General features: G+C 47.2%; 1 protein-coding gene across 1 annotated transcript in view; it reads right to left on the bottom strand.

Annotated features, from left to right (window-relative positions):
• LOC115086658 (cullin-9-like) overlaps positions 1-21,012 on the bottom strand; it is a 582,584-nt gene that overhangs the window by 97,307 nt on the left and 464,265 nt on the right. The window contains exons 32-35 of the mRNA XM_029592817.1: positions 18,053-18,193; positions 14,905-15,069; positions 13,876-14,039; positions 2,232-2,325 (exon numbers count right to left, since the gene is read on the bottom strand). Of these exons, the coding sequence (XP_029448677.1) occupies positions 2,232-2,325; positions 13,876-14,039; positions 14,905-15,069; positions 18,053-18,193 (564 nt within the window). The remainder of the gene's footprint in view (positions 1-2,231; positions 2,326-13,875; positions 14,040-14,904; positions 15,070-18,052; positions 18,194-21,012) is intronic.

Genomic DNA, 21,012 nt, shown 5'->3' with positions numbered 1-21,012 from the left:
AGGACACTTGCCTGCTGCTCTCCTTTTTGGCTAAATACGCTTTATGCCTTAAGACGACAAAATCTGGAGAAATTCCTGCCAAACTGCTCTCCAGCCTCATCACTGCCTCTCTGGGTCTGCAGGGAAATCATTCTCGACTGACGATAAATGGGGTGGGGAATCCCTCCCTTTGCCCAATTTTGCCTGCTGATTGCCTCGCAATGACAAAATGGCCACCATTCCGCGTTTGTCAGCTGAGCTCTCGCGCCTGTTGCAGCTGATCGGGTGACAGTTTTATCCCGCACTGCCTCGGCAGCTGCCCCACGAGCTTCTCCTCCTGAGGCACACTTTAGGCAGGAACACCTCTCTCCACAGGCCTTGCAGCCCCTTGCTGCATCCCGGGGCCACGGCCATTATGCACACACCTGCCTGAGGCACACTTCAGGCACATACACCTCTCCCCAGGCCTTGTGGCCCTTACTGCGTCCCACAGACGCCGCCATTATGTGCGCACCTGCCACATCATGCGCTTACACTTAAGACGCGTACTTTCCTCCCCGCCAGCCTTGCATCACTTGCCGTGTCCCACAACTATCACCATTATGCACACACCTGCCACACTGTGCGCTTAACACTTAGGCAGGTACTCTTCTCCCCGCCGGCCTTGCAGCACTTGCTGCATCCCGTGGCTGCCGCCATTATGCGCATGCTATGTGCCTCACGCTCGACAGGAAGCTGCCTGCCAGCAGGCCACAGTGAAGCCTCCCCGACCTGGGTGCTCAGTGGGCCTTGTCCACTCGCTTTCCTTCTCCTGACCCCGGCTGTCTCACGACCAGCCAGTCAGTGTCTGCACCTGCACTGCCTCGTGTTTTTTTGTTTTTAGGCCTGCTGAAATACCCCCCAGAAAAAAGAAAGGGAATACTTTCCTGATGGTGATTCAGACGTCGGAGGGCCAGCAGGAGCAATCCAAGGGGAAGGACGGAACCGGAACCACCGGGTTTCAGTCCCCTTGTTCAACTTCCTGCTGAGCTAAACCAGGGATCCCAATCCCCTACTCGCCCTGCTCCGCCTGAGAGATGGCCCACGAAGCTGCCTAACACCTCAATCCTCTTCTGTGTCTTCTTTTCTTGTTTTTTTTCTTAAATCTAATTCTCCAGACTGCGGGATTTTCACCTCTACCATCTTCTGGAGACAGAGAAATACTGAGGGACTGCAGGTGGCACCTCTACCATCTTCTGGAGTCAGAGAAATACTGAGGGACTGCAGGTGGCACACATGATTATGTACAGTGTCAGTGAGACTCTCTCTGTCTCCACCTGCTGGCAGGGATGCAAAACCCAGGAGACTGGACTGATCTGGGGTATGAACAGGAACATTTGATTTGAACTGACCCTAGCACTTCTAATCACTGACAAATTATAAAGTCCCAAAGCTAGCCATCCATGAAGGCTGCATTCCATCTGGCCATGTAATGCCCCAGGGGTCTCTATGTCTTGTTTAGGGATTGGTACATAACAGAACGGGCAGGAAACTCGTGGTAGGCTGAATTAATAGGAAACCAAGATGATCACCACCTCTCATCTAGGCACCTCCCTGACATACTGCCAATGTACAACATCAACTGGCCACCAAGCAGACTCCTATGTAACATCTCCCCCATAAAACATCTCACCAGGAAATGATATCAGCAAACGCCTCCTAAAGATAGTGCTTCACCACACTCCCCATCTAACCTGAATACCAAAAGCAGACCCTCCCCATAAATCTCCTCACCTGGCTCTGAGACCAGACACCTCCCAATATCTCATCTCAAACCTCACCCAAGCCCCTCCCTGATGTATCCCCAAAATACAAACTCACCCAAACCCCAAGAGCAGACATCCTTCAACACACTCCCACATACCATCTCACCCAAGACCTAAGAGCATGTGTCTCTCTCACACCTCCTCACCTATGTCTTAACAGCAGACAACCTCCATCCCAGGCTTCAACAGCAGATACCTATCTCACACCTCTTCACAGATGCCTCAGTAGCAGATCCCAACCTTACATCTCCTCACCCAGGCCCCGACATCCTTCAATATTCTCCCATATACCACCCCATTCAGTCATCAACAGCTGACATCCTTTCATATACCCTGATGCAATACCATAAGCAGGTTCTCCTCCCACACTGAACTCATTAGCCTCTGCTGCTTCACCCCCAAACATCTAGTGCTCCCGGACTCCTCTTCATCAGCTGCTACACTTACCATGGCAGCACAGTTGTAATAATCTTTGTGTGTTGGCTTCCAAGGTTTAAGGCAACGCCAGCAGAACCCATGGTTACACTTGGTACAGGTCATACTGTGGAGAGAGGATACGTCAGAGAGTTCACATATATAGAATTCAAGGGCAAAAGCATTATTATGAGAAAGCATTCGGAGAAAAAACTACAACAGGAGACAGAACATCCAAGAACAAATAATAAAGGAAAGCCAGAAAGAGCATACATTACTGATGCAAGTATCATGTATCTACTCCCTGCAGACGCTCCTCCCAGGCTTTAGACCCACACACACACACATATACTCACTGCAGATAACTCCCCTCACCTCCACACTGCAGAGACACTCCCAGGCTCCAGTCTCACACATGTACATACTTACTGCAGCTGCCCCTCCCAGGTTTCAGACACACACACAATTTATTTATTTAGGCATTTTATATACCATTTTTCCAAATGAAGATCACAACGGTTTACAAGATCAGCATTCGTATTCTTGGTCAAGAATCACATACAGTGTGTTCACATTCTAGGTTAAAAACCACAATAAATATGTTCCAGTTCATATTCATGTATATTCTAGGACATCACAATAGTGAGGATATAATTTAGTTCATATTTGTACATTTTTAGGTTGACACAATATTAAATACTGATTCTAATTCTACTTACAACACACTTTACATTGTGCATTACTTATTGCTCTCTCCACTAACATTATCTTTGGTATTGACGTTGAGATTATCAGCATATTGGTATTTTAAGTTAAGTTGTATGCTTTTCTAAAGAACCATCTATTTATTTATTTAAAAGTTCTTATATACCGCCTCCTCTGAAGTTCGAAGCGGTTTACAAAGAAAACGTACATAAAATTCTGAAAAACAGTAAAATAGACTAAACCAATAAAAACATATAAAACAGAGATAAAATAAAAATACAAAAAACTAGAAACAATACTGGTAAAAAGCAATGGGGAGGGAGTCAACATAGAAAATGAGGAAGCGAAAAAATCCAAAGGAAACATGTTAGGGAGGTTAAGGGCTAGGAAGGTGAGAGAAAGCGGATTTGAAAAGGTCTGTTTTGACTGCTTTTTTAAATTCTTTGGTATCAGTGATAAGCCGGATGTGAGCAGGAAGAGTGTTCCAGATAATAGGGCCTGCAACAGAAAAAGATCTTTCATGGGTAATAACGAGCCCGGTGGATTTTGGGGAAGGTTCCTGTAATAACATTTGATTTTGAGATCTTAGAGCACAAGAAGGGGTGTATAAGTGTAAAGTGGAGGAAAGCCAGCAGTTTTTACTGTGAATTAGATTATGAACAATCGTTAGCGGTTTGTACTAGATGCGTCAGATAATGGGTAGCCAATGCAGATTATATAAAACCGGGGTGATATGGTCAAATGATCTGATCCCAGAGAGTAACCTAGTGGCAGTGTTTTGTACGAGCTGAAGCGGTCGAAGTAATGTAGTCGGAAGGCCTGTAGAAAGAGCATTACAGTAGTCTAAACCAGTGAGTAGGTTGTAAAATGTCTGAAAAGCTTCATGTTCTAGAAGAGGGTTAATATGTTTTAATAGGCGAATTTTGTAATAAGAGGTTTTAACAATAGACTGAATATGAGATTGCATGTTAAGTTTAGGGTTGAAGTATACATCAAGATTCCTGGATTTGTTGGTGATATTAATATTATCCACAGAAATTTGTGTTGCTAAATTGTTGAAAGGAGGACTGCCAAGAATCATGATTTCTGTTTTGGATAAGTTTACATGTAGGACCTTGGGTATGGGGTACGCAGTGATAAATCCATGTAATCTCATTTATGTTGGTCAAACTAAACGGGAAATTAGAACAAAAATTGCGCAACACAAAAGTTGTTTATGATTGGAGAAAGACAATGCCTCTTTGGCAGCGCATTAGAAACAAGAGGCGCATTCAGTGGAAGAATTAAAATGCTTTGAATTGAGGCAGATCATTCTTGATAGGGGTGGTGATATTTCAGGTAAATTGCTCCAATGTGAACAATGGTTTATTTTCTCATGGAACACTAACAGTTAACTGTCTAAATAATGAGACAGAGGGGTCAGCGTTTCTGTAATTGGTTGATTTGTGCTCTTTACTGGTCTGCATGTATCCATATTTGATATCATTATGTTGATTTGAAGTGCCCTGATCTGTCGGGAATTTACATAACGTGATACGTTGGTAGCACTAAACCATTGATGTAAAGCTGGGCATGCATGACGCGTTTTAGTGATGCTGGTGTGGCAAACGACAGACTGGTGTGAGTCTGTCGTTTGGTTGTTTTGTGTTGCATTGAGTCTGCAAGAGACTACTTTTCAGCTAAGATCCACCAATACATGTACAACCCGAAAGCCCTTTTCAATTATGTTGCCAACCTCACCAAATCCTCTCAGCCCACTATCCCTGAGAATGATGCCTCCACTAAGAGCGAAGAAATCGCCCAGTATTTCCTCACAAAAATCACCAACATCCTCTGCAGATTTCAACACCCTTCTCCATCCACCTCCCCTTCCCCCTCCCTCCAACCTTCCCCCACTTCACCCACCCTCCAAACCCTTGACCTGACTTCCGCTAAAGAAGTGGAATCTATTCTCAGAAAACTTAAACCAGCTTCCCACCCTTCAGACACCATTCCCACAAAATCCCTCCTCTCCATCCCGAACACTATATCCAAACCCATCGCAGACATCATAAACTCCTCCCTCTCTTCAGGCTCTGTCCCAGATGCTCTTAAACAAGCTATTGTCAAGCCCCTCCTAAAAAAACCAACACTAGACCCTAAAGACCCTGCTAACTTCCGCCCTATCTCTAGCCTGCCCTTCCTATCCAAAATTATGGAAAAGATTGTAAACATCCAACTTACAGAATATCTAGAAAGCAACAACATTCTGCATCCAGCCCAATACGGCTTCCGTAAATACCTCAATACAGAAACCCTCCTGCTCTCCCTCACGGACCACTTACTCATAGGCATGGACCGAGGCAACTGTTACCTCCTCGCCCTACTCGACATCTCAGCTGCCTTTGATACCATCAACCATAACCTCCTCATCAACCGGCTATCCGAAATAGGCATCTCAGGCCTAGCCCTACTATGGTTTAAATCCTACTTATCTAACAGAAAGTTCTCCGTCAAGATAGGAAACGCCAACTCCACACTCTATCCCTTGTCTCAAGGTGTCCCACAAGGCTCCTCCCTCTCCTCCACCCTTTTCAACATTTATCTCACACCTCTATGTCAGCTCCTCACAGACCTCGGCCTCAAATTCTACCTCTATGCAGATGACGTTCAAATCGTCATTCCCATTCACAACTCTCTCTCAGATGCCCTTGCCTTCTGGAACACATGTCTTGCCAACATCAATGACTTCCTCACCAACATCCACCTCGCTCTAAACTCCTCCAAAACAGAGCTGCTCCTTATCTCTCCTCACCTCCCTCCCAAACCACCGATCTCCAACGATCCAGCTTTCAACGTCATAACACCCCAACCCACAGTAAGAGACCTTGGGGTTATCATAGATCAACAACTCAATCTCAAAAAACAGATCAACTCCATCCTCAAAGAAGGTTTCTTCAAGCTTCACATCCTGAAGAAACTCAGACCCCTCCTCCACTATCATGACTTCCGCACCGTCGTCCAAGCCACCCTTTCCTCAAAGCTGGACTACTGTAATGCCCTCTTCCTTGGCCTACCCTCCTCCACCACCAAGCCCTTACAAATGCTCCAGAATGCCATCGCCAGGGTCATCACCAACTCAAGGAAAGCTGATCACATTACCCCAATACTCAAAGAACTCCACTGGCTCCCCATCGCATCCCAAATTCTCTTCAAAATTCTAACCATAGTGCACAAGTCCATCCACTCGCACAATTCCAATTGGTTGGATGAACCCTTTCGTCCTATACGCACTGAACGACCCACTCGCACTGTCAACAAAGGCACCCTCTCCATTCCCCCTTTGAAAAAAGCCCACCTCTCCTCTACTAGGGACCGTGCACTATCCATTGCAGGCCCTAAACAATGGAACACCCTCCCTACCACTCTCAGGCTAGAGCCATGTTACGCCAAGTTTAGAAAAAAACTTAAAACATGGCTCTTCCGACAAGCCTACCCTGATTAAGTACACCGACTTCTGCAAGTATCTTGCCTACGCCTTGTATATTCCTGTAAATAGTCCGTTGCAGTTTTTATTTATTGCTTTAATTCCTCCACCTCCTGCTCTTTGTATACTCCTCCTTGTTCGCCCTCCCTGTTCATTGTAATTTCTACCTTTAAAGTTACATTGTAAACCAGTATGATGTATGCATACTAATACCGGTATATAAAAGTTTTTAAATAAATAAATAAATAAATAAATAAATAAATGTTAGAGAAATGTTTGAGCTTTATTAGTAATATGGATAGTTATAAGATGGTGTAGTGGCTTTAAGAATTTTTGGTTTGTATTTTTCAGGTACACAGTGTGGTAATGAATGAAGGTGGTTAAAAATTGCAATCCTGCATTTTTCAGAGCCAGTTGAGAAGTTAAAAGTGAAATTACAGCTTGGCCTCATTGTGGTTTATTTATAATTGTTTATATTTTTGGTGATAAGAATTCTATCTGTAAGATAGATCCTTTTAATGTTGGCAAATTGGGTTCGTTGGTATTATATATAATTAAGTGCAGCATATGATGTTGGCTCAATGCAGAAAGTAGAAGAGATATCCAGTGGAAAGTTTCCCCCGAAGCACCCCTTGGTCAGGTGAAACAAAGGACCCTTGTTGGGGTGCTTGATGTGCAATAGGCAGGAAAGGAAGTATTAACAAGATTAAGAAGATATAGGAAGAGAAGATCACATTTTTGTGGACTTTACATATTTCTTGATACTTTAGGACTGTTTCTAAGCATTATGATTTTTGTTACGAGATGTGTGTATGACATACACACGAGGTTTAATGTATGTGAGTGAGTGATGTTCTTTAATATGAAGCAACACTTAATGACCTGGTTTGGTATGTAGTATTGTTTTATTTAAATAAATAAGGTATTATATAGTAAGGATATATGTTCTTATATTCTTGTGTGTTTGCACATTTCCATGTTCAAAGTATCTTATGATGATATGATCCGGGAAACTACAGACCGGTTAGCCTAACTTCAGTGCCAGGAAAAATAGTGGAAAGTGTTCTAAACATCAAAATCACAGAACATATAGAAAGACATGGTTTAATGGAACAAAGTCAGCATGGCTTTACCCAGGGCAAGTCTTGCCTCACAAATCTGCTTCACTTTTTTGAAGGAGTTAATAAACATGTGGATAAAGGTGAACCGGTAGATATAGTATACTTGGATTTTCAGAAGGCGTTTGACAAAGTTCCTCATGAGAGGCTTCTAGGAAAAGTAAAAAGTCATGGGATAGGTGGCGATGTCCTTTCGTGGATTGCAAACTGGCTAAAAGACAGGAAACAGAGTAGGATTAAATGGACAATTTTCTCAATGGAAGGGAGTGGACAGTGGAGTGCCTCAGGGATCTGTATTGGGACCCTTACTGTTCAATATATTTATAAATGATCTGGAAAGAAATACGACGAGTGAGATAATCAAATTTGCAGATGATACAAAATTGTTCAGAGTAGTTAAAACACAAGCAGATTGTGATAAATGGCAGGAAGACCTTGTGAGACTGGAAAATTGGGCATCCAAACGGCAGATGAAATTTAATGTGGATAAGTGCAAGGTGATGCATATAGGGAAAAATAACCATTGCTATAGTTACACAATGTTGGGTTCCATATTAAGTGCTACAACCCAAGAAAGAGATCTAGGTGACATAGTGGATAACACATTGAAATCGTCGGTACAGTGTGCTGCAGCAGTCAAAAAAGCAAACAGAATGTTGGGAATTATTAGAAAAGGAATGATGAATAAAACGGAAAATGTCATAATGCCTCTGTATCGCTCCATGGTGAGACCGCACCTTGAATACTGTGTACAATTCTGGTCGCCGCATCTCAAAAAAGATATAATTGCGATGGAGAAGGTACAGAGAAGGGCAACCAAAATGATAAGGGGAATGGAACAGCTCCCCTATGAGGAAAGACTAAAGAGGTTAGGACTTTTCAGCTTGGAGAAGAGACGACTGAGGGGGGGTATGATAGAGGTGTTTAAAATCATGAGAGGTCTAGAACGGGTAGATGTGAATCGGTTATTTACTCTTTTGGATAGTAGAAAGACTAGGGGGCACTCCATGAAGTTAGCATGGGGCACATTTAAGACTAATCAGAGAAAGTTCTTTTTCACTCAACGCACAATTAAACTCTGGAATTTGTTGCCAGAGGATGTGGTTAGTGCAGTTAGTATAGCTGTGTTTAAAAAAGGATTGGATAAGTTCTTGGAGGAGAAGTCTATTACCTGCTATTAATTAAGCTGACTTAGAAAATAGCCACTGCTATTACTAGGAACAGTAACATGGGCAGAATTTATGCACGCAGGGGGGTTACGTGCGCCAAGCCTATTTTGCATAGGCCCGGCAACATGCATAAGCCCCGGGGTAGGAAGGGTGCGGGGCGCCGGTCCGGGGACGGGACCGAGGCCTCTGGCACAGCCTTGGAGGATCGTGCACTAGTTATGCCTGCCAGAGGCAGGCGTAAATAAGAAAATAAAGGTAGGCTGCGCGCACATGTTATAAAATCTGGCGTAGATTTGTGCACCGGATTGCGCGCACAAATCTACACCCGCGCATAGGTACGAATATCTGGCCCTTAGTTTTTGGGAACTTGCCAGGCTCCTATGGCCTGGATTGGCCACTGTTGGAAACAGGATGCTGGGCTTGATGGACGCTTGCTCTGACCCAGTATGGCAGGTTCTTATGTATAATGTTGATGTGAATTTCCACTTTATATAATAATGTGTGATTTATATCTTAATGTGTATTATATGAGAAGTATTAAAACGTAATAATTCAGATTAAAGAATTGTGTTTTGGTAAGATATTGATTTCTCTCATTGGATATTATTTTATAGTAATTGAGAGAATTAGGTTTGTTCCTTCATATGTGAGCCTAAAAGAAAAAGGTAGCCACACTGAATAAATAACTAAAAAAAAAGGATATGTTTTGATTATTTATTCAATAAAAAGATTCAATAATAAGTATAACCAGAGGCAATCTTTGATGGCAGTGATTCTGAGCAAATAAAACAAATCTCTGTGATAATGAAAGATGTAATAGATCAAACTGACAAACTAAAGAGTAACAAATCACCAGGACTGGATGGTATCTACCCCAGATGCCTGAAAAGACTCAAACATGAGACTGAAAACCTGTTACTAGTAATCTATATTTTAAAACAGTCACAATATCTGAAGGCTGGCCAGTGGTCAATGTAATGCCCATTTTTAAAAAGTCTGCAGGGGTGAGCTGAGAAACTATAGACAGGTGATAGAAATCATTCTTAAAAATGATACTGCTGGCCATATACACAGACATAGTTCAATAAGGAAGTATCAACATGGCTCTAGCTAATGAGCTTTGCCTTACCAATCTTTAGAATTTTTTGAAGATGTAAACAAACATGTATGTATTTATTTATTTCAAATATTTCTAGACTGTACATAACAGATTACTATGCTGAGCGGGTAGGTAAATGTGAGCCCGTTGCTATAGTGTATTTGGATTTTCAGAAGCATTTGACAAAGTCCCCCATGAGAAACTCCTCAGGAAATTAAAAAGTCATAGGACAGGAGGCAGTGTCCTATTGTAGACCAGGAAGTGGTTAAAAGACAGGTAACAGAGGGACTAAGGGATACCAACAACACAAATCATATATAAAATTGCTCAGGCTCCACAGTCACACATACATACACATACACACACTTATTGCAGGCACTCGTCCCAGGCTCCACAGTCTCACATACATACACATACACACACTTATTGCAGGCACTCGTCCCAGGCTCCACAGTCTCACATACATACACATACACACACTTATTGCAGGCACTCGTCTCAGGCTCCACAGTCTCACATACATACACATACACACACTTATTGCAGGCACTCGTCCCAGGCTCCACAGTCACACATACATACACATACACACACTTATTGCAGCACTCGTCTCAGGCTCCACAGTCATCACATACATACACATACACACACTTATTGCAGGCACTCGTCCCAGGCTCCACAGTCTCACATACATACACATACACACACTTATTGCAGGCACTCGTCCCAGGCTCCACAGTCTCACATACATACACATACACACACTTATTGCAGGCACTCGTCCCAGGCTCCACAGTCTCACATACATACACATACACACACTTATTGCAGGCACTCGTCCCAGGCTCCACAGTCTCACATACATACACATACACACACTTATTGCAGGCACTCGTCCCAGGCTCCACAGTCTCACATACATACACATACACACACTTATTGCAGGCACTCGTCCCAGGCTCCACAGTCTCACATACATACACATACACACACTTATTGCAGGCACTCGTCCCAGGCTCCACAGTCTCACATACATACACATACACACACTTATTGCAGGCACTCGTCCCAGGCTCCACAGTCTCACATACATACACATACACACACTTATTGCAGGCACTCGTCCCAGGCTCCACAGTCTCACATACATACACATACACACACTTATTGCAGGCACTCGTCCCAGGCTCCACAGTCTCACATACATACACATACACACACTTATTGCAGGCACTCGTCCCAGGCTCCACAGTCTCACATACATACACATACACACACTTATTGCAGGCACTCGTCCCAGGCTCCACAGTCACACATACATACACATACACACACTTATTGCAGGCACTCGTCCCAGGCTCCACAGTCACACATACATACACATACACACACTTATTGCAGGCACTCGTCCCAGGCTCCACAGTCTCACATACATACACATACACACACTTATTGCAGGCACTCGTCCCAGGCTCCACAGTCTCACATACATACACATACACACACTTATTGCAGGCACTCGTCCCAGGCTCCACAGTCTCACATACATACACATACACACACTTATTGCAGGCACTCGTCCCAGGCTCCACAGTCTCACATACATACACATACACACACTTATTGCAGGCACTCGTCCCAGGCTCCACAGTCTCACATACATACACATACACACACTTATTGCAGGCACTCGTCCCAGGCTCCACAGTCTCACATACATACACATACACACACTTATTGCAGGCACTCGTCCCAGGCTCCACAGTCTCACATACATACACATACACACACTTATTGCAGGCACTCGTCCCAGGCTCCACAGTCACACATACATACACATACACACACTTATTGCAGGCACTCGTCCCAGGCTCCACAGTCTCACATACATACACATACACACACTTATTGCAGGCACTCGTCCCAGGCTCCACAGTCTCACATACATACACATACACACACTTATTGCAGGCACTCGTCCCAGGCTCCACAGTCACACATACATACACATACACACACTTATTGCAGGCACTCGTCCCAGGCTCCACAGTCTCACATACATACACATACACACACTTATTGCAGGCACTCGTCTCAGGCTCCACAGTCTCACATACATACACATACACACACTTATTGCAGGCACTCGTCCCAGGCTCCACAGTCCACATACATACACATACACACACTTATTGCAGGCACTCGTCCCAGGCTCCACAGTCTCACATACATACACATACACACACTTATTGCAGGCACTCGTCCCAGGCTCCACAGTCTCACATACATACACATACACACACTTATTGCAGGCACTCGTCCCAGGCTCCACAGTCTCACATACATACACATACACACACTTATTGCAGGCACTCGTCCCAGGCTCCACAGTCTCACATACATACACATACACACACTTATTGCAGGCACTCGTCCAGGCTCCACAGTCTCACATACATACACATACACACACTTATTGCAGGCACTCGTCCCAGGCTCCACAGTCTACACATACATACACATACACACACTTATTGCAGGCACTCGTCCCAGGCTCCACAGTCTCACATACATACACATACACACACTTATTGCAGGCACTCGTCCCAGGCTCCACAGTCTCACATACATACACATACACACACTTATTGCAGGCACTCGTCTCAGGCTCCACAGTCACACATACATACACATACACACACTTATTGCAGGCACTCGTCCCAGGCTCCACAGTCTCACATACATACACATACACACACTTATTGCAGGCACTCGTCCCAGGCTCCACAGTCTCACATACATACACATACACACACTTATTGCAGGCACTCGTCCCAGGCTCCACAGTCTCACATACATACACATACACACACTTATTGCAGGCACTCGTCCCAGGCTCCACAGTCTCACATACATACACATACACACACTTATTGCAGGCACTCGTCCCAGGCTCCACAGTCATCACATACATACACATACACACACTTATTGCAGGCACTCGTCCCAGGCTCCACAGTCACACATACATACACATACACACACTTATTGCAGGCACTCGTCCCAGGCTCCACAGTCACACATACATACACATACACACACTTATTGCAGGCACTCGTCCCAGGCTCCACAGTCTCACATACATACACATACACACACTTATTGCAGGCACTCGTCCCAGGCTCCACAGTCTCACATACATACACATACACACACTTATTGCAGGCACTCGTCCCAGGCTCCACAGTCTCACATACATACACATACACACACTTATTGCAGGCACTCGTCCCAGGCTCCACATTCACACATACATACACATACACACACTTATTGCAGGCACTCGTCCCAGGCTCCACAGTCACACGTACATACACATACACACACTTATTGCAGGCACTCGTCCCAGGCTCCACAGTCTCACATACATACACATACACACACTTATTGCAGGCACTCGTCTCAGGCTCCACAGTCTCACGTACATACACATACACACACTTATTGCAGGCACTCGTCCCAGGCTCCACAGTCTCACATACATACACATACACACACTTATTGCAGGCACTCGTCTCAGGCTCCACAGTCACACATACATACACATACACACACTTATTGCAGGCACTCGTCTCAGGCTCCACAGTCTCACATACATACACATACACACACTTATTGCAGGCACTCGTCCCAGGCTCCACAGTCTCACATACATACACATACACACACTTATTGCAGGCACTCGTCTCAGGCTCCACAGTCTCACATACATACACATACACACACTTATTGCAGGCACTCGTCCCAGGCTCCACAGTCTCACATACATACACATATAGCTCCCACAGACATACCCTCCCATGCTCTGCAGTCACACATACATGCACATATGCATAGGCACCCTCCTAGATTCCACAGCCACAAAGGCACCTATATCGTCCCTGTAGCTGCTGCAATCAGACTCTGTAGTCACATGTATAGCCCTCACAAGCTCCAGTCTCAAGCACACATTTACTGAAGACACCACCTCCCCCCGAGATTGCACAATCATATACAGAAAGATACTGGCTGCAAACAATCCTGCCAGGCTCTGCAGTCACACAGAAATGCATATACTCACTGCAGACATCCCTCATTCTTCTCGATTTGAGCTTGACAGCTAGGGCAGCGTTTAGAGATGAGTTTTGCCAAGTGTTTGCTTTGAGCTTCCTTCGTCATTCCCTCGTAAAATCCGCCATCATCCATCCACTGGGACATATGGCTGCAGCTGGCAGGATAGTGAGCCTGTGAGGAATAGGGAGATGTGTGCACATAGACAGTGTCACGTGTGGGAGGGGAGGAGGGAACCACATGCACACAGGAAAGACTGGGATGTTAGCTTAACCACAAGGGCAGAGCTGGAGTTACATACTGACTCCATCATTATCCCAGCTCTTATAAACCTTCCCAGCAGCAACATCCTCTGCTATAGATCAGACGAGTCCTGAAACAGAATAGCAAGTGCAAGCATCCTGCACCACCTGCTCACATGCACCTCCCCCAGGCCCCAGCGGCAGACGCCTCCCTCCCCCCCCCCCCGGGCATCAGACGCCTCCCTCCCCCCTCCTCACCCGGGTATCAGTCACCCCCCTCCCCACCCGGGCATCAGTCACCTCCCTCCCCCCTCCTCACCCGGCATCAGACACCTCCCTCCCCCCTCCTCACCCGGGCATCAGACGCCTCCCTCCCCCCTCCTCACCCGGCATCAGACACCTCCCTCCCCCCTCCTCACCCGGGCATCAGACGCCTCCCTCCCGCCTCCTCACCCGGCATCAGATGCCTCCCTCCCCCCTCCTTACCCGGGCATCAGACGCCTCCCTCCCCCCTCCTCACCCGGGCATCAGACACCTCCCTCCCCCCTCCTCACCCGGGCATCAGACACCTCCCTCCCGCCTCCTCACCCGGGCATCAGACACCTCCCCTCCCCCCTCCTCACCCGGGCATCAGACACCTCCCTCCCGCCTCCTCACCCGGCATCAGACACCTCCCTCCCCCCTCCTCATACATCAGACACCTCCCTCCCGCCTCCTCATCACCACCTCACCACCGCTATCCCTTGTTACTCCTCATCAAATTCCCCTTTGACAGTGTTTAGGAAGCGGGCACTGACCTCAGGGAAGCTGCAGCTGAAGCAGGACATCCAGGAGCACTTGGAGCAGGCCTCAGCATTTCCGAGACCCTCCTTGCACAGGATCTGATCACAGCCCTGAGGGTTGGTGCACCAGGTCAGATTGGAGCAGCACTCCACGTAACCTCGCAGGAGAGCCTTCTCATACTGAGCACAGAAAGAACACAACACCTTCAAAATCCTGTCTGCCTGCTGCAGTTTTACCAGCCCAAGAGAGACGTTCATTTCTTCATTATTCTTAGCCAGAATGAGCAGCCTGCTGTGTGCACAGGATGGGCACGAGGGGACACAAGCAGTGATGCATGCAGAGATCTCCTGCTGGAATACAGTGCTATCCACGTGTAGGAGAGGAGGAATTGGGATCCTCGGTGCACATCGCAGACAGAGATCCAGTTTGGTGATCCAGGTTTATGAATGCATGGACCCAATGCAGAAATCCTTTCCAATTTCTTCCACTTTATTATATCCAAAATCAAAGTGCTGATAGCCAGAGACAATCCTAGCACCATACGTGATAACAGCAGACTGCACACACACAGGCTGAGGTCATTCCTCCCATGACCTGTGCTCTCCCCTCCCTGCATACCTCCTAATCCTCACTATACAAAGACTGAGAGAAGAGATCTACCCCCAAAACCTGAGCTCTCTTCCCCGTCGCTCTACCCCTCACTATAGAGAGACTGACTGTGATAATCCCTGACCTGTGCTCTCCTCCCTGCATCTCTCCTAGACCTCCTACTCCTCACTATACAGAGACTGACTGTGATAATCCCTGACCTGTGCTCTCCTCCCTGCATCTCTCCTAGTCCTCCTACTCTTCACTATACAGAAACTGACTGTGATAATCCCTGACCTGTGCTCTCCTCCCTGCATCTCTCCTAGACCTCCTACTCCTCACTATACAGAGACCGACTGTGATAATCCCTGACCTGTGCGCTCCTCCCTGCATCTCTCCTAGGCCTCCTACTCCTCACTATACAGAGACTAACTGTGATAATCCCACGACCTGTGCTCTCCTCCTTGCATCTCTCCTAGTCCTCCTACTCCTCACTATACAGAAACTGACTGTGATAATCCCACGACCTGTGCTCTCCTCCCTGCATCTCTCCTAGGCCTCCTACTCCTCACTATACAGAGACCGACTGTGATAATCCCACGACCTGTGCTCTCCTCCTTGCATCTCTCCTAGTCCTCCTACTCCTCACTATACAGAAACTGACTGTGATAATCCCACGACCTGTGCTCTCCTCCCTGCATCTCTCCTAGCCCTGTTACTCCTCACTATACAGAGACCGACTGCGATAATCCCACGACCTGTGCTCTCCTCCCTGCATCTCTCCTAGCCCTGTTACTCCTCACTATACAGAGACTGACTGTGATAATCCCACGACCTGTGCTCTCCTCCCTGCATCTCTCCTAGTCCTCCTACTCCTCACTATACAGAGACTGACTGTGATAATCCCACGACCTGTGCTCTCCTCCCTGCATCTCTCCTAGACCTCCTACTCCTCACTATACAGAGACTGACTGTGATAATCCCACGACCTGTGCTCTCCTCCCTGCATCTCTCCTAGACCTCCTACTCCTCACTATACAGAGACAGACTGTGATAATCCCATGACCTGTGCTCTCCTCCCTGCATCTCTCCTAGTCCTGTTACTCCTCACTATACAGAGACCGACTGCGATAATCCCACGACCTGTGCTCTCCTCCCTGCATCTCTCCTAGACCTCCTACTCCTCACTATACAGAGACCGACTGCGATAATCCCATGACCTGTGCTCTCCTCCCTGCATCTCTCCTAGGCCTCCTACTCCTCACTATACAGAGACCGACTGCTATAATCCCATGACCTGTGCTCTCCTCCCTGCATCTCTCCTAGACCTCCTACTCCTCACTATACAGAGACTGACTGTGATAATCCCATGACCTGTGCTCTCCTCCCTGCATCTCTCCTAGTCCTCCTACTCCTCACTATACAGAGACGACTGCGATAATCCCACGACCTGTGCTCTCCTCCCTGCATCTCTCCTAGACCTCCTACTCCTCACTATACAGAGACCGACTGTGATAATCCCATGACCTGTGCTCTCCTCCCTGCATCTCTCCTAGTCCTGTTACTCCTCACTATACAGAGACCGACTGCGATAATCCCACGACCTGTGCTCTCCTCCCTGCATCTCTCCTAGACCTCCTACTCCTCACTATACAGAGACCGACTGCGATAATCCCATGACCTGTGCTCTCCTCCCTGCATCTCTCCTAGGCCTCCTACTCCTCACTATACAGAGACCGACTGCGATAATCCCATGACCTGTGCTCTCCTCCCTGCATCTCTCCTAGACCTCCTACTCCTCACTATACAGAGACTGACTGTGATAATCCCATGACCTGTGCTCTCCTCCCTGCATCTCTCCTAGTCCTCCTACTCCTCACTATACAGAGACCGACTGTGATAATCCCGCGACCTGTGCTCTCCTCCCTGCATCTCTCCTAGGCCTCCTACTCCTCACTATACAGAGACCGACTGTGATAATCCCATGACCTGTGCTCTCCTCCCTGCATCTCTCCTAGACCTCCTACTCCTCACTATACAGAGACTGACTGTGATAATCCCACGACCTGTGCTCTCCTCCCTGCATCTCTCCTAGACCTCCTACTCCTCACTATACAGAGACTGACTGTGATAATCCCACGACCTGTGCTCTCCTCCCTGCATCTCTCCTAGACCTCCTACTCCTCACTATACAGAGACTGACTGTGATAATCCCACGACCTGTGCTCTTCTCCCTGCATCTCTCCTAGACCTCCTACTCCTCACTATACAGAGACTGACTGTGATAATCCCACGACCTGTGCTCTCCACCCTGCATCTCTCCTAGACCTCCTACTCCTCACTATACAGAGACTGACTGTGAAAATCCCACGACCTGTGCTCTCCTCCCTGCATCTCTCCTAGACCTCCTACTCCTCACTATACAGAGACTGACTGTGATAATCCCATGACCTGTGCTCTCCTCCCTGCATCTCTCCTAGTCCTGTTACTCCTCACTATACAGAGACTGACTGCGATAATCCCGCGACCTGTGCCCTCCTCCCTGCATCTCTCCCTGGTCCAGTTCTTTCTTACCTTCTCAATGATCTCTCTGGCCGAGATGATTGTGCGGATGAAGTCTGCAGTTGGCTGTGCAGGGCAGTCTGCGATAGGACATGTACAGCTCAGAACCAGATTCTGCTCGATGCGAGTTGTTAAGTATTCATTCCAGCAGGACTAATGAGAGAGAGGATGGCATATGTAGCTCCCACGCATTGCATCTGCATAGTGAGTTTCTCTTTATTTATTTAAAATCATTTGTTAATCGCCTAACAGATAAAAGTCTTTCTAAGCGATGTACAACATGTAACAAAACAAAATCAGCACAAGTCTTATTTAATTACATAACTATTCTTCCAAAAAAAAGGATCCCTCCTGAGGAAAATTACACAGAAGATAAATAACCCAGCCTTCAGAAACACTACTCATGAAGCAAGTTTTTGACAGTTTCCGAAATCTGAAAAGATCTTTTTCTTCCCTTAAGGCTAACAAGGGTAGAGAACGATCTTGTGTACCATCCTATTTAAGAAGCCTTGGGAGAGAGATGTATACAGAGGCCTGGATTTAGGGATAGACACTGGAGCCCTGCCAGTGCTGCTGACATCCAGGCCTGCAAACCTCTCTTATTCCTGCTCTCCTTTCTGTGATAACAAGAACTTGCCATGTATCCTTAGCACTGGTTTGTGCAGCTGCCAGCGGGATCCCCAGTGCTCCTCCCTTTCTTATTCCCACTCTCCTTTCTGTGATAACAAGAACTTGCCATGGATGCTTAGCACTGGATGTGCAGCTGCCAGCGGGATCCCCAGTGCTCCTCCCTTTCTTATTCCCCCTCTCCTTTCTGTGATAACAAGAACTTGCCATGGATGCTTAGCACTGGTTTGTGCAGCTGCCAGCGGGATCCCCAGTGCTCCTCCCTTTCTTATTCCCGCTCTCCTTTCTGTGATAACAAGAACTTGCCATGGATCCTTAGCACTGGTTTGTGCAGCTGCCAGCGGGATCCCCAGTGCTCCTCCCTTTCTTATTCCCGCTCTCCTTTCTGTGATAACAAGAACTTGCCATGGATGCTTAGCACTGGATGTGCAGCTGCCAGTGGGATCCCCAGTGCTCCTCCCTTTCTTATTCCCCCTCTCCTTTCTGTGATAACAAGAACTTGCCATGGATCCTTAGCACTGGATGTGCAGCTGCCATCGGGATCCCCAGTGCTCCTCCCTTTCTTATTCCCGCTCTCCTTTCTGTGATAACAAGAACTTGCCATGGATGCTTAGCACTGGTTTGTGCAGCTGCCAGCGGGATCCCCAGTGCTCCTCCCTTTCTTATTCCCGCTCTCCTTTCTGTGATAACAAGAACTTGCCATGGATGCTTAGCACTGGATGTGCAGCTGCCAGCGGGATCCCCAGTGCTCCTCCCTTTCTTATTCCCGCTCTCCTTTCTGTGAAAACAAGAACTTGCCATGGATGCTTAGCACTGGATGTAAAGCTGCCAGCGGGATCCCCAGTGCTCCTCCCTTTCTTATTCCCGCTCTCCTTTCTGTGATAACAAGAACTTGCCATGGATGCTTAGCACTGGTTTGTGCAGCTGCCAGCGGGATCCCCAGTGCTCCTCCCTTTCTTATTCCTGCTCTCCTTTCTGTGATAACAAGAACTTGCCATGGATCCTTAGCACTGGATGTGCAGCTGCCAGCGGGATCCCCAGTTCTCCTCCCTTTCTTATTCCCGCTCTCCTTTCTGTGATAACAAGAACTTGCCATGGATGCTTAGCACTGGTTTGTGCGGCTGCCAGCGGGATCCCCAGTGCTCCTCCCTTTCTTATTCCCGCTCTCCTTTCTGTGATAACAAGAACTTGCCATGGATGCTTAGCACTGGTTTGTGCGGCTGCCAGCGGGATCCCCAGTGCTCCTCCCTTTCTTATTCCCGCTCTCCTTTCTGTGATAACAAGAACTTGCCATGGATGCTTAGCACTGGTTTGTGCAGTTGCCAGCGGGATCCCCAGTGCTCCTCCCTTTCTTATTCCCGCTCTCCTTTCTGTGATAACAAGAACTTGCCATGGATGCTTAGCACTGGTTTGTGCAGCTGCCAGCGGGATCCCCAGTGCTCCTCCCTTTCTTATTCCCGCTCTCCTTTCTGTGATAACAAGAACTTGCCATGGATGCTTAGCACTGGTTTGTGCAGCTGCCAGCGGGATCCCCAGTGCTCCTCCCTTTCTTATTCCCGCTCTCCTTTCTGTGATAACAAGAACTTGCCATGGATGCTTAGCACTGGTTTGTGCAGCTGCCAGCGGGATCCCCAGTGCTCCTCCCTTTCTTATTCCTGCTCTCCTTTCTGTGATAACAAGAACTTGCCATGGATGCTTAGCACTGGATGTGCAGCTGCCAGCGGGATCCCCAGTGCTCCTCCCTTTCTTATTCCCGCTCTCCTTTCTGTGATAACAAGAACTTGCCATGGATCCTTAGCACTGGATGTGCAGCTGCCAGCGGGATCCCCAGTGCTCCTCCCTTTCTTATTCCCGCTCTCCTTTCTGTGATAACAAGAACTTGCCATGGATCCTTAGCACTGGATGTGCAGCTGCCAGCGGGATCCCCAGTGCTCCTCCCTTTCTTATTCCCGCTCTCCTTTCTGTGATAACAAGAACTTGCCATGGATGCTTAGCACTGGTTTGTGCAGGCTGCCAGCGGGATCCCCAGTGCTCCTCCCTTTCTTATTCCCGCTCTCCTTTCTGTGATAACAAGAACTTGCCATGGATGCTTAGCACTGGTTTGTGCAGCTGCCAGCGGGATCCCCAGTGCTCCTCCCTTTCTTATTCCCGCTCTCCTTTCTGTGATAACAAGAACTTGCCATGGATGCTTAGCACTGGATGTGCAGCTGCCAGCGGGATCCCCAGTGCTCCTCCCTTTCTTATTCCCGCTCTCCTTTCTGTGATAACAAGAACTTGCCATGGATCCTTAGCACTGGATGTGCAGCTGCCAGCGGGATCCCCAGTGCTCCTCCCTTTCTTATTCC

This window comes from Rhinatrema bivittatum, chromosome 3, assembly GCF_901001135.1.
Source record: "Rhinatrema bivittatum chromosome 3, aRhiBiv1.1, whole genome shotgun sequence".
Classification (NCBI taxonomy): domain Eukaryota; kingdom Metazoa; phylum Chordata; class Amphibia; order Gymnophiona; family Rhinatrematidae; genus Rhinatrema; species Rhinatrema bivittatum.
The sequence above is the reverse complement of the archived record's forward strand: the minus strand, read 5'-3'. Positions and strand labels throughout refer to the sequence as shown.